Genomic DNA, 13,815 nt, shown 5'->3' with positions numbered 1-13,815 from the left:
GGTGAATTATCAAAAACCGAGCCCATTCGCTCCTCAAAGCTCCCAGTTGAAGGCAAGTCCCCCAATTGGACATGTGCTACCCAGAAAGAAATAGCAACAACGACACATTTTCAAATTCGTTTCTTTTATTTCACTTGGCTCTTCACAGCTCTTCTTCGACTAAGCTCTCTGCAGTCACTCGTTTTTTTATGGACCCCATACCTTCGCCCTCCTTCTGGTCTCAAGCTTTGCATGCTCCGCTTCCTGACAGACGACAAAGGCGCTGGACAAAACCCGTTGAAATGCATAAAGATCGCCTCCGATAATGGATACTGGCCGTTGATAACATACTGTTCTGCGAGTGACGTTTTCGCAAGAATGGTATGATACACAACGCCTCAATAGAAACCGTGTACCGCGCTGACGATAAATGAAGCGCATGGTCATGCAACTCCACATTGGAAGTTTTGCTAGCAGACGACAACTGAAGCACGGCCACTCGATGGAAACTTCCTTTCCATGGAGCTGTCCCAACTGAACCGTACGCTGCGTCTGCAGACGGATAAACACATGGTAGAACCTGCGGAAGCCATGTCCGACGAGCCACCTAAAAAAAGTCGAAAAGCATGTCTGCAGTAATCCTATTGCGCAACCACTGGCTGACTCTTGACTGGGGCGGTCGCTGGTGCGGTCGCTACCACCACTTCTGTTGAAGGTGTCCGTCGCTTAAAACGGCAGCGCACACGTCTCTTCGGCAGTCATGCAGGGAAAGCCCCTTAAAAGTCATCGCAAAGGGTTCGGGCGCCAGATGGCTACACAGCCAATGCATAGTACTTCCGAGAGACGAAAAAGGGCTTAAAATGCCTTCTCCTCCTCCTCCAAAAAAAAAAAAAAAAAACCCTCCCGGGATAGATATATGCCTGCTACGGCGACCGTGAACAATGAACCACGCCGCACCAGCCACCAACGTGAGCGTCCCGAGTTCAACTCGGGCGGGCAATACCTCTCCCGACTGTCATCCGAGTTCTCGTGTCAATCACACACACCCAGCCCATTTGTGGGCGCGGCGTAGCGACCGAAGCCCCACCCACTATGGCTGCCACGGCATCCACTCTCCGGTGGGGTAGCGTCGCAACCACGAAGTCACTTGCATTTGATGCTGCGGTAACAAACGTAGCAGCAAACAATGAATGAGCGAAATCCCCAAGCCACCGGCAGTCAAGTGCTGCTACAGTCGCGATGGGGTTCGGTCCAAACGAAGAGTTCGCTCTAGTCCGAACGATTGGAGCGGCCAAAACGGCAAGAGTTCCCACGGCAGCTATTCATACACAGCAAAAACACAATCGATGACAGATGACGCACCTTCAACGTATAAAACGCACTCGTGAAATGTTGAAACACGCTCATGACACGTAAAATAGGGGCGAAGCCTTATACTACGCCCGCCGTCTGTACGTAAACAAAGTGGGTCAAGTTTAACAGTCGGTGATGATGATTATGATGATAGTTGGGTTTTATTGGCGCAAGGCGTTTAACAGTCGGGAGAAGCGCGTTCCTTTCGCTACAGTGAACTGCTTCGCTTACTTGGTTTGGGCTTGCGCTGAGCTGCACTAAAGCCAGCCTCAAACCACGTGGCAAACACATTTCAGTGGAAGAACAGAACACCGAGAAAATAGGAGCCGCCCCGCGCCGCTTTTAGAGGGCGGAGCTCTAAAACAAGGCTAGGGCTAGGCCAGAGTTTTAAAAGGAATAGCTGGGTGATCTACCTTACATAACAGAGTGCATATTGCATCTAGATTCTAGACGGTGCTGCGCGCGGATGTTCGCACAAGCCGCGCTTTTTCAGCGTGCTCCCCGCGTGCTCCCCGCGATTGCGACGGGGTCGCCTGAGGTTTATCGGATGTTGTACTATCACTACCTTGTTAACTCGAGCAGCTGGAAACTCGGGAGCGAGCTATCTCGGGCCTTCTGGAATAGCACTCCAGGCGGCTGTAGTTCGTTCTTTCTTCCTTACATGGAATGTGTGAGAAGGTTATCGTGATGTAATATACATGAAGAAAATAAAATTTCTGGTCGCATTTCTGCGCTCACAGTTGGGGTAAACAGAGACGATGATTCGTGATATCTTGTAACTTTGTTAATACCTGCGCAATGGAAGCAGTCCTATCGAAAGCCTAAACCGGCATTCCTATATTGGTTGTGAAAAGCTACGCTGCACTTTAGTTTTGCGAGGACTGTTTATTTCCTACATGCTTTAAATAAGCTACCCTAAGTGACGTAGGCAAGCTGCCTAGGGAAGAAAATATTAAGTCGGCAGTGTCGTTCAAGCGCAGAACGTCGTAACCCTACACATTTAGGCTTGAACAATTTCCATGGTGTGTGGAGATGACGTGTGGTGTAAAAATTGGCTACATGAGGGGAATAAACTTCGTATCTGCCCCGGCCGTGACATACGGAAAAAAAATTTGAAAAAGCGAGAGTACAACCTGTGTTAACATTATTCTGAATATCAAAGAAAAAAGTTGGAACCAAACCGCTCGACTTAGCCGGTGTGTAGACTGGCGAAATGAAGCAATGTCCAAGTCAATGTTTTATTATGGGCACAATAGGTCTCTTTGATTTGCCTCTGCTGTGTGAAGTGGTGGAGGCAAGGTCGCATGACGTTCTAATATTTGTCATCGCGACACTGGGGGGGGGGGGGGGGTGCACCTACTGGGTCTCTCACTCATGTGCCCAAAATTCAAGGTAGCGTAGACCAAGTTTCGAGAATTATTAATTTGCATTCCTGGAATAGACGTGTCGGAGTAACTGCAAGCATTCAAGAAGGCAACAAGCCCGACCTTACAATATATTCAAGTAGGGCAGCAGGCTAACTGGCGACGCAGAACTAACAGGAAACGAGTGCCTTTCTTGCCTTTGAGCTCCTGCTACCGTCAGTGATGTCGATTGTATCGTGTCGGTGTGTTTCAACAAAACGTATGAGACTAACGATTGTTTGAAGCATGGCATTACTCACCGTACTGCCTGGCATGCCCTCTACGCACGGATAAAAGTTTATAATTTGGAAATTTCCCCTTTTTTAAACAAATGAAGTTACCGCTGTTTTTTTCTTCTAGTCATAATTTGCAAATTTACATTCATTGTGTATCTCTGGTTCCACTAATGTTCTGGGTGATGATTTTCATTTAATAGTTTATTTCTGCCCACTATACCTACTGATAATTGGTTAAATTACAGTAGCGACCGTATTTTCTGACTCCGAAAATTTGAATTTGCTGGATATTGCGGACCTTCCCGCGGAACCGCCAGTTGTCCCATAAGAATAATGCATATGATCAACGGATATTACGGAAAAATAAAACTGAAATTTCATTTCATTTCATTTCATTTATTTTACCCTCAAGGCCAGGGGCTTTACAGAGGGGAGTGGGTGAAAACAACAAAAGGTACAACAAAAGCAGCATGAGTGATGGTATACATTATCAGATAGTGCCGGCAAAAACGGTGTCAACTAAGTTCCTTCGGAACTGTAGAGGCTCTGTGATGGCAGCTGTTGGCCCGGGAAGGTGGTTCCAGTCCTGCGATGTCCTGGGTATAAATGACTGCGAACATGTCTTAGTGTGACAATGCATTACTCCTACCTTATGCTGATGATCAATGCGTGAAGAGACATAGGATGGTGAAGGAATGAAGGATGTGCGGAGAACCGGAGTATGGTAAAAAATTTTGTGGAAGAAACAAAGACGGAAGTACCGGCGACGAGTTGCTAGTTCTGATAAACAAAGTGAGTTTTTCATGGAAGTGACACTCGATGTACGACTATAATTACGGTAGATAAAACGGGCGGCATTATTTTGAACGCGTTCAAGAGAGTTAGTCAGAGTTTCACAGCTGGGGTCCCAAATTGGGGAAGCATATTCAAGTTTTGGGCGGACTAATGTTTTATACAGCAGTGTTTTTAGGGCAACCGGGGCAGTAGAAAAGTTTCGGCGGAGGTAACCTAGGGTTCGATTGGCATTGTTAATTATGTTATCAGTGTGAACAGACCAGGTGAGATCTGAGGATATGTGTACTCCCAAATAGCGGTAAGATGTTACAAACTCGAGAATAGAACTGTTAAGGTTATAGGAAGGTAGAGCAGAAGGTTTAAGTCTTGAAACACGTAAAATTTTGCACTTGTTAGGGTTTAGTTCCATCTTCCATGTGTTGCACCAGGACGTGATTGCGTTAATATCTGTTTGCAAAAGTTTAATATCGTTGTCATCATTAATTTCGCGAAAAATAACGCAATCATCCGCGAACAAGTGGATGTTAGACGAAACGCAGCCAGGTAGATCATTCACGTAAATTAAAAATAGCAGGGGACCTAGGACAGAGCCTAGGACCGCAATATTATTGACAAAATTTCTCGCCACAGAGCCACGGTGCGGCTCCAGTGTGACGCCATTTTAAAATGTAAGCCACCTAAAGAGCTTCGAATTAAATAGGGATTGGCTTGACATCCGCCTGCGTAACAAACTTTGATCAGATTGATTGTAGGGTTTAGCGCGCCGACGCAACGCAGGCGATGATGCGCGCCGTAGGGGAGGGCTCCGGATTAATTTTGACCACCTGGGGATCTCTAACGTGCGCCGAAATCTCGTACACACGGGCGTTTTTGCTTTTCGCCTTCACCAGAAAAGCGGCCGCTGCCGGTAATCGAGCCCGCGACCTCGTGCTCAGCAGCGCAACGCCTTAGCCACTGAGCTACCACGGCGGGTAAACTTTGATCTTGGAGGCCGTAATTTTGCATCTACTCTGCGGCTGAGCAATCTCGAAAGCTTGAAACGGGTGATATGTGGCCATACATTGCCAACGCTTTGGAGTTGTTGCCCAGTGTTTACGAAGAAAACGTGACGCTTGCAGAGACGCAAGCACACGTTCTCTCACTGAGGAATTTAAGGCAAGGAAGCATTCGCGACTTCTGCAGTCCTATTTAAATGAAATGAAGTTTGTTTTTCGACTCGCGAATTTTTCGGACTGCTCTTTCATTCAGACTGCTTTTCGTTCACCACCAGGTCCGAAAAATCCGTCAGCTTCTTTAACTATAATTGCGATATGCACAAGATATACAACATGTTACGCCGCCGTGTACTACGACATTACCAGTGCTCATTGCTGGGGTATTTAAAGTACAAAAAAAAAATAAAAGTGGAAACAACAAATCCACAAAAAATTTGTTTATGTACCTACTACCCGTCATGGCGCGGATGCTAGGTTTCCCTGACAACAAATGATTGCGGTGTCGGTTGTGGCACTAACTCATATGAATGCTGGCGCTTAAGTGTTAACCACATGAAGGGATTTCGGCCAGCGGCTTAACAGGGCAATTAACTATACGGGTACTATATAGAGGTCCATGGCGGTAGCGACAAGGCAAGAGGTAGAGGGGGTGGTTAAGCCACCCGTCGCTAATATTTGTCACTTTACACGTTCGTGGAAGCCTGAACTGAGCGACACGACAGAACTCAGTGACGATGGGCCCCAGCAGCACTGTCTTCTCGGTTGTCGCTGCCGCCGTGGAGCACAAAGCCACTGTATTTACACAGTTAGTTACCCCTGTCACGCCGCTTACCAAAATCTCTTCATGCGCTTAATGCTTTATGTTGACCGCATACTCGTTTGTTTGTTTTCGTTTATTCTTCCTTCAGGAAAGCTGCCAAAGCCCTTCTGGTTCTGATACCACTGCTTGGAGTCACCTACATTCTGGTTATATGGAAGCCAACACACAAGACGGCGAGGGTCATCTTTACCTATCTCCAGTCGACGCTTCTTTCAACACAGGTGCTCCCACTTGACCTAAAATTCTCTTTGTTATCACTCACATTTCTGCCCGAACAGGAGACTCGCGAATTTACAGAATGTTCCACCAATTTAGGCATTAAATTTTAGGCATTTAGACATTAAACGCTCTGCTGTGCAGCGAGAAACAATAAACAAAGTAAATAAAACTAGACGCCACTTTCGTTTTCAGTGCTCATTTGGGTCCAACAGTGTGCCTCTAGGAAATTTGGGCGCAGTTACCTGTGTTGTGATTCAAGATAGGGATGCTTTGGCAATCCTGGATTTTTCACCATTGCCATTTCTCCAGCTGATCCTTGGCAACACATGAAGCGATTGCACCTACTTTTACGAAGGGTTTTATGGTCACTAAAAATATAAGAAATATTTGCTGCCCTCGGCAAACACATTACCTAGAAATTTTTAAAAGGGCACAGTCAACATTCATGAATGTCTTAAAAACAGTAATGAAAATTACTTGAGTGGCAAGCGGCCGAAGTATGTTTGTCCTGCAGTGGACATTGCTAGTCTGGAGAAGGCTTTGATGAAAAGGTTGCTTTTAAGAGTAGTTAGCTGTTCAAAAAGTTCAGCATAAATTTTAGGATGCTGTTAATCTTTCTGACTCCTTCTCTGTGTGCACCGCATTATAAATCAAAAAAGTTCCGCAATTCTCCACACATTCCGTTCATTTGTTCATCATCAGTTGCGTGACTTGAGGTTAGCGGGGTCCAGTCTGCCTCCTGGTGTCCCCGTGGTCATGCGATTTTATGATGGCCGATTTCTATTGGGGCCGAGATTCGAGCGTTTTCAACTGCTACACATAAAGCCAGTCGTGCGACAGGATCAGCCATTCTCCGTTTTACCGGTTAAACCACCTCTGTCATTGATCTCACCCGGTTTGTGAATCCAGGATATGCGAGGTAGTAATCACTAAACTTGGATGCAAAATTCCTCCAAGAAATTTTTATCTTCATAACTTTGGCGTGGCTTCATTCACTCAATGCCCTTCCTGCGATGAACCAGAAAATAGAGAACTTCATCTTAATTGCGCAGCTTCTCCTTAATGCTACGCACGCATCAAAAGTCAACCATTACTCCGCCCCACCTTCCCTTTTGTCCTTCCACTATTCTGCTACCAGGCGCTTCCGGTGTAGGAGTTTGCCACAAGGATGTTGTGTCCGCCCTTCACTCTTACGTTGCGGCGACAAGCCGGTCTCCCTGGTAGACGGCTAAGTTTTTTATATTTATTTGCTGTTTCCTCACTTCACCGTTACATTCTGAATTATTTTTTCTGTTCGCTATTGCCTTTTTATTCTGGCATCTATGATAACCTAGGTCACGTGGTAATTTGGCGAAGGATTCTAGGCCAATCCCCTGCGCGGGTGCGTGCTGTTGCAATTTTGCAATTAACCAGCCAGCCAAACAACGTGGAATCATGTACATATAAATGTCAGCTAAAAGGGAAGTTCCAAAAAATAAAAAAATATGTACGCCTGCTTGTGTAAATCATATTTTACCCTTCTTTTTCTACAGGGCTTCACCGTTGCTGTGCTCTACTGCTTTCTGAACGGAGAGGTAAGCGAATAATTGGTGTTGAAAGATGGTACTTATTTAGGGCGACCTCAGTAGGGGTCACCCCAGTGGAGGGGGTACAAAAGACAGTAAGTTGAATGGGAGAAAATATAATAATTCGATACCTGCTCCTATTTGAAACGTTACGTTTTCACAATGCCCTCACTCCGGCTGAGGGAACAATCCCACACTCCGTGTGGAAATCTCCTCATGATAGCTTCCCCTCCATAGCGTGTGACAAGCGGTAGCTCGGATCCGGGGATCCAAATCTCCGTGGTGAACTGAGCCACGCTGTGGCCTTCAGGTTCATACCACCGTCCCCCCCGCCCGCTTAATTGCATTGTACAATAAAGTCTCTCTTTCTCTCTCTCACTCTCTCTCTCTCTCTCTCTCTCTCTCACACACACACACACACTCACACACACACGCACGCACACACACACACACACACGCACGCACGCACGCACGCACACACACACACACACACACACACACACACACACACACACACACACACACACACACACACACACACACACACACACACACACACACACACACACACACACACACACACACAGCTCAATTACTTGCATTCATTTCGAAGGACGCGGGCGCTTCGGGTCGTTCTTTGGGTGTTTGGCGACGATTTAACTTCTTAAGCAGGACGTTATCCCAGATGGCTTGGCTGTAAAATTCTTCGCACTTGTACAGAAATTTCAACCGCACAAGTAACATTGCCGCAGTTCATGTTCACGTCGAGTACACCATGGAAGAAAACGCGCTCCCCTAGAACCGTGATCCAGGAAATCACAGGACCCGATCCGCGACGCGAGAAATCTCAGGGCAGCGTACATCCGTGTTTGTCATCTCTTTAAACACTTGCATCATTCTCTCAGATACCGAAATACCTGAAGAGTTCTAATCTTCTAGTTTCATTTCAGTGCTTTGCTTGACATTGGTGCACTTGTAAAATACTACTTCTTCAAAGTCGTCTTCGGTAAGAGACCCCAGCGAGCTAATCGTCGAGGATATATCTAAATTTAACTCTGTTGGCAAATATTTGACAGAACTTAAGGTCATATGTGTAAAATATGCTTGCAGATAGACGGCACACGTTTGGTTTTAGCAGCTTGCTTGGTTCCAATTTTGAAGCTATGCAGTCCTGCGAAAACGGGACATGATTGTTTATTGGGAGGAAATAACGGGACGGCAAAAGCGAATCTCCAAAACAAAACTGTCTCGGCCAAAACGGGCAGTCTGGTCACCCTATACTTAGCACAACATGTTCCTGCCCACCGGATTTGTACCTGTCATACCACGTTAATCGAAATCTTAAAATAAAGCGTTTTCCAAGCATACAGCGAAGTGGAAAAGCAAAGTTCGCCGGTATACAAAGGTTTCACTGCTAAGAATAAAAAGTTGCCAATTTTGACTGCAGCAGCTATAAGCTGCATATATCGAATTCCTGATTAATGTTATGGCCACCTTCTACACGTTTATGTGAACAATTGGTTATGGTGAAAACGGCTTGCGGTATACTTTTTGTATTTATCTGCAAAGAAATGCTATATCCTCTATTCTTATTGTAAGCACGTCTTTATGACAGCCAGCGGCAAGATACAGAATATTAAAGAAGCAACTGCGCGAGCAAGTAGGCATCCGAATCCTGCTGCTTCAGCTGTTATTTAGTTGTTACATTAGTTTTACACGCCCCCTTACATGCTTTCGTAATTTTCACAGCAGGGAAAGGGCGGTGGCGGGTACTCTAGATTTCACATTTTCTGCTAAGCAATGAAAGCCCTGGGTTTATTCGGCGTAAGAGAACTAGATAATGAATATTGGAACACTTACTTCACCTAATGCGCCTCTTTTAAAAAAGCTGAGTCTGTGTAACGAGCAAACGTACGTCAGGTGGGCAGCAAAATGGAATGACTGGTACTGACGGAATGAATTGGTGCTCAGGTGGTAACTGAACAGACGTAGTTGAAGATTTGGAATACGAACAACCTCAGTTGTTGCTGTGTCGCTGACAAGTGCGGCTTAAATTCTAAAGGGGGGGCGGCCTTGTGATGAATAAAATGACTCGTCGGTATGCGTCGATTTAAACATTGTAATGTTAATTTTACAACGTAGAAATATTAATTTCAACTATTTACAGATTTCAAAACAAGCAATATAAACGGCCTCTACCTATTTGAGACCAGTTGCGGTGACGCATTTTTACTGCGCAGCTTTTGATTGCGCAATCAGCAAAATTATGTCAGAGAATTACTCCCTCCCATGATGTGGCGCGAAAGGACGCAAAGGCAGCGTCGCGCGCGCAGTTTACAGCATCCGCTTTAGTAACGGACACCGTTTAACCTTAAGCAGTTAGATCGCCAGTGTAAACGACGCAGTGGGGGCACCGCCATGTGCCAGCGAAATCCTGTAATGCGAAGCACAAGCCGTGCAAACTGACCGCAAGGGGGAGAGCGGCAGCTTCGTAAGCGTGACGACGCTGGGCAGTTGCTTTGCGTAAGACTTCCTCAAAACCAAGCAGTTAGAACGACGTGATACTGGTGCTGGATATTTAAATGGTCGCACAAGAAGGATCTGACTTTTATGGGAATACATTATAGCATTATAAACGCGTGATTACTCCAATGTAAGCGCATTGTCGCAATGCTTTACTATGGCATGGCCGTCACAGCATTTATCTCTAAAGGCTTTGCACAAAAGGCAGAAGGTAACCCATGTGGCTTCGAAGAAGCCGGTGCTATGGATTTCTGCAAAAAAATACTAGCTGGAGTCGTGTCTCTATTGGAGCCGATGTAACTTTGGCCGTATTCAAATGGCTGAGGCATATGCGGGTGTTCAATTCACCCCCAATCATAATATGAAGCTATAGAGATGTGTTTAAATGCGCGAAGCAGGAAAAAAGCAACATAATTACAAAGTGGAAGGAAGACATACAGCATGAACCGCACAATAGAACTTCGTTGGTACGTTAAAAAAAAAAACTCGTGGGAGAAACGTACTATCCGGAAAGAGACGTACTATGGGGAATTTTTAGTGTTCACAATTGAGAGCGTAGTAACAGGGAAATCGTATGGACCAAGAACGTATAAACGGAGCTTTGCTGTATATGAAGACCCATAGAAACACGTAGGACGAGGGCTGTTATGTTTGTGTTTTTGTGTAAGTTTTTCGCTGTTTGTTTGCTCTGCTATGTCTTGTTTAGCCAAATTCCAGTTTCTTAGTCAACATATTCTTGTTCAACAAAATACGAGCTCTTAATCGCTGTGGCCATAGAGGCATCCGCGCGGTACCTTGCTACTGGAGGGATGGAATAAGACCAACGATGGAGTCCGAATATGCTCGCTGTAGGCCACGTGCTGCGGAAACGGCGCTTCTTTTCATCCCTCGCCTCCGCGCAGGTTCGGAAGACGGTGCGGCACCACCTGGAGCGCTGGAAGACTGCGCGGGCCCTGAAGCGCAGCGGCCGACGTCGTTCGAGCACGTCCCGCTTCAGCGACGTCCGCACGAACAACTCCAAGAGGGGAAGCTGCGGAAGCTTCGCCACGACGACCACGTCACTGGGGGGAAACACGCGGCTGTACACTGCCACCGGAAAGCGGTTCAGCAACTCCTCCTACGGGCCGCTGGCTCTCAAAGACGAACTGGTGTGAAGCGCCTCCCGCCTCCGATCAGGCCAATCCGGAACCATCCGCCATCGCACCTGTGACCAGTGGCTCTGTGTGACAATGAGAAAAACACGGCAGTGCTCGTTTCGGACACTCAAAATTATATGGCAACGAAAATGCGTATGCGAGAAAGGATCTTCAGTGTTTGCGCCAGTGAGACAGCGTTCTTCCAGCGAAAATTTGTCAGAAGATGACTTAAGGGAAGAGCTGTCGAAGGTGGAATACTTGCGAACTCGAAGCCAAAGACGTCGTCCTGGCCAGCGTTCGAAGAGAGCACAAAGAGAGACCGTTCGTTGTGCCTAATGGGTCCACTGAACTGTTGACCGCGTGATGCCACCTTGCAGGACTCAGGTGTCGTGCACTGCTGGTCTCTATCGAAAAACTTATACAAAGGCTTGCTGAGAGTGTACATCTAAGCTGTGGTCTTGCTTGTCAAATCGTTGTGGATTGCTGCCTATTGATAGCTTCCAGTGGTTATAGGAACGGCTGGAGTAATCTTGGGAACCCAAAACACTACGGTCCGCATGTCGCTTATGGTGAATTGTCATGGAGGGTGTTTAATATTGACAGCCTTGAATTCGTATACCTGTAGAAGTTTCCTATGACCAATCTTGGCAGTGAGAAAGCAGCGACCAACTTTTTTGCGTTTCGTGCTACAAGTAGCGCACTTGCCGATGCCAAAGATAACTTACGAGCTCTCTAGTCACTCAGATGTCAGAACACCCTTTTTGTTGCGGTTGTAACATGCTTTGTTGAAGATGCGCGGTGTCAACATTTCGCAGTCTTGGAGTGAAAGGAAACAGACCAAAACTTTGTTGTTACTTGCGTCTAACTAATCATCGGCTTCCAGAGCCATGGGGTACTGTGCTCGCGTGTACAGTTCTGTAGTGTGTACGATGTCATTTATCAAGTAAAGAAGAGTGAACCAGCACCAAAGTATCCTCTTGTCACCGTTATGTGCCAACGTCTCCTGAGTGTCTGTGGTGTATAAAATTGTTATTTACTATCATTGACGCACAGCAACAGCAGCGCAACATGAGCAGCTGCGGGTAGCACAACGGGAGTTGTGGTACAGGCTATGCACGTTTAGCGATCTTTAATCATTTTTGTGCTAGTTAAAATAAGCAGCCGATTTTGTTCACGTATTCTGTAAAGGTTTTGTTTCGAGGTGGTATGAAGAGCCACAAATGCAATCGAAATACTCCTATGCTCGGTTAAAGGTAGGGTAATTCTTAAGTAGTCACAAAAACCTTCTTTAGTTTTACTACTTTTAGTTTGTTTCAAGGAGGCGGCCCATAAAATGTACTCCAGAAAATAGTTAGATATCACAACAGGAGAGAAAAAGCATATTTGTGGGCGTCAAATTTTGAGAAAATATGCACTGCACCCCAAAAGCTAGATCACAAAATAACGGCGAACACAAAGTTCCCACCTCTGTCTGTAAATTAGTGAGAAAAAAATCTCACGTTCCGTAGTTGTGTGATAAATGGCGCTTGTACTGCTAAAACACCCCTCGGAAGAAGATATCAAGGATAACATACGCATTATTCGTGCAATGAAGTTAGAGGCAACAATACTGGCCGGCACTGTTGTTTTACATCGCACCGCCTGGCTGCCGGAGTGTATTTTGGGAATTTTTAACGCGATAGCGAAAAAGCGCCTCGCGTCGTAGAAAAGCCGGCGGTGGCTGCGTTGGGGCGTAAAAGTTTTGTATTGCTGATAGGGAAGTGGCTATTAAAAGCCACGTAGTGCAGTTGCTTGAATGCCAGATGTGTCATTAATAAATGCATGACCTCGCTGGTAGGGAAGAAGAGGGGGTGCATAAACCTGCATGGGGGCTGCTTATTGTGCTGCAACGGGCTGTCACAACACTTTGGCTTAAAAGTTGGTACGTCTGGAGAAGCGGGAAGTTTTCATCCCTCGCAGTACCTACCAACTGCGCTGCCATCCCAATGTCGTCGATCTTTTGTGCAGAAAGCGCGTCCCGCCACAAGGCCGCCGGGAGAGGACGCCGGTGTGACGGATGCGGTGCTGCATTGCACTGGGGGACGCTTTTCTGAGTCGCCGTGTTTGGGACAGAATAAAGATGAAGACGAAGTCTCGGTGTGGAGAAATAATGGAGTGCTTTGTCCAGAGGATGTGAAGCCAAGGATGTAAACGGGGCCGCGTGGCGCTATCCCGTTCATTATTTTAAAGGCGATGCCTAGTGTCCTCAAATACTTCCCCTGCTCAGTTAACCCCAATTTTTCCCGTTATTCAGCGAAATAAGGTAAAAACAAGCTGTTACCTTGTTATCAGCATTACATTTATTTTATTTCCTGCCGTGCACCACGAAACACTCTACGCGCCTTTTCCCTCCACCTATCAAAACGATGTAAATTTGAGCAAATCAAAAAGGTCTTTGCGATGAAGGATGTGATACACAATCAATATACCAGAAGGTGGCATAACTTCTTTAAAGTGTGCCAGCCGCTTAAGTAGTCGTAAGCTGGTTCATTTACAAAACAATTTACGCAGACCATCTGTGCTATCGACGTGTTTGCCGTACTTTTTGATGATACTTGTTCAGGACGAGGCTTTGCATCAGGTCTTTTCTGAACTGTTGGAACACAAAAAAGTTTTAAGTGCCAAAACCGCATCCGTAAAGCTATTAAATCATCATTGTAATTACTAACCATTTTCGGCACTTTTTATGCGTTTGTGTAAGGGCGATTTGTAAGCATCGGTGCTCTGCCTCCCTAATAAAAACCTTCGACAA

The 13,815-nt window shown here is 46.1% G+C and overlaps 1 protein-coding gene across 3 annotated transcripts in view; it reads left to right on the top strand.

The window, feature by feature from the left end:
- Positions 1 to 13,159, top strand: part of LOC144137553 (diuretic hormone receptor-like) — a 291,661-nt gene extending 278,502 nt beyond the window's left edge. Inside the window, exons 10-12 of one of the 3 annotated variants that reach the window (XM_077669485.1) lie at positions 5,670 to 5,802; positions 7,333 to 7,374; positions 10,791 to 13,159. In XM_077669485.1, coding sequence (XP_077525611.1) covers positions 5,670 to 5,802; positions 7,333 to 7,374; positions 10,791 to 11,042 — 427 coding nt within the window. In that variant the 3' untranslated portion in view covers positions 11,043 to 13,159. The remainder of the gene's footprint in view (positions 1 to 5,669; positions 5,803 to 7,332; positions 7,375 to 10,790) is intronic. The other 2 variants (XM_077669484.1, XM_077669483.1) reach the window with 2 other exon arrangements.
- Positions 13,160 to 13,815: the final 656 nt, after the last annotated feature.

The sequence above is a fragment of the Haemaphysalis longicornis genome, unplaced genomic scaffold (genome assembly GCF_048455015.1).
Source record: "Haemaphysalis longicornis isolate Haplotype H1 unplaced genomic scaffold, Haemaphysalis longicornis Haplotype H1 scaffold_40, whole genome shotgun sequence".
Lineage (NCBI taxonomy): Eukaryota > Metazoa > Arthropoda > Arachnida > Ixodida > Ixodidae > Haemaphysalis > Haemaphysalis longicornis.
Note: the sequence above shows the minus strand (reverse complement) of the source record. Positions and strands in the feature narration are given on the sequence as shown.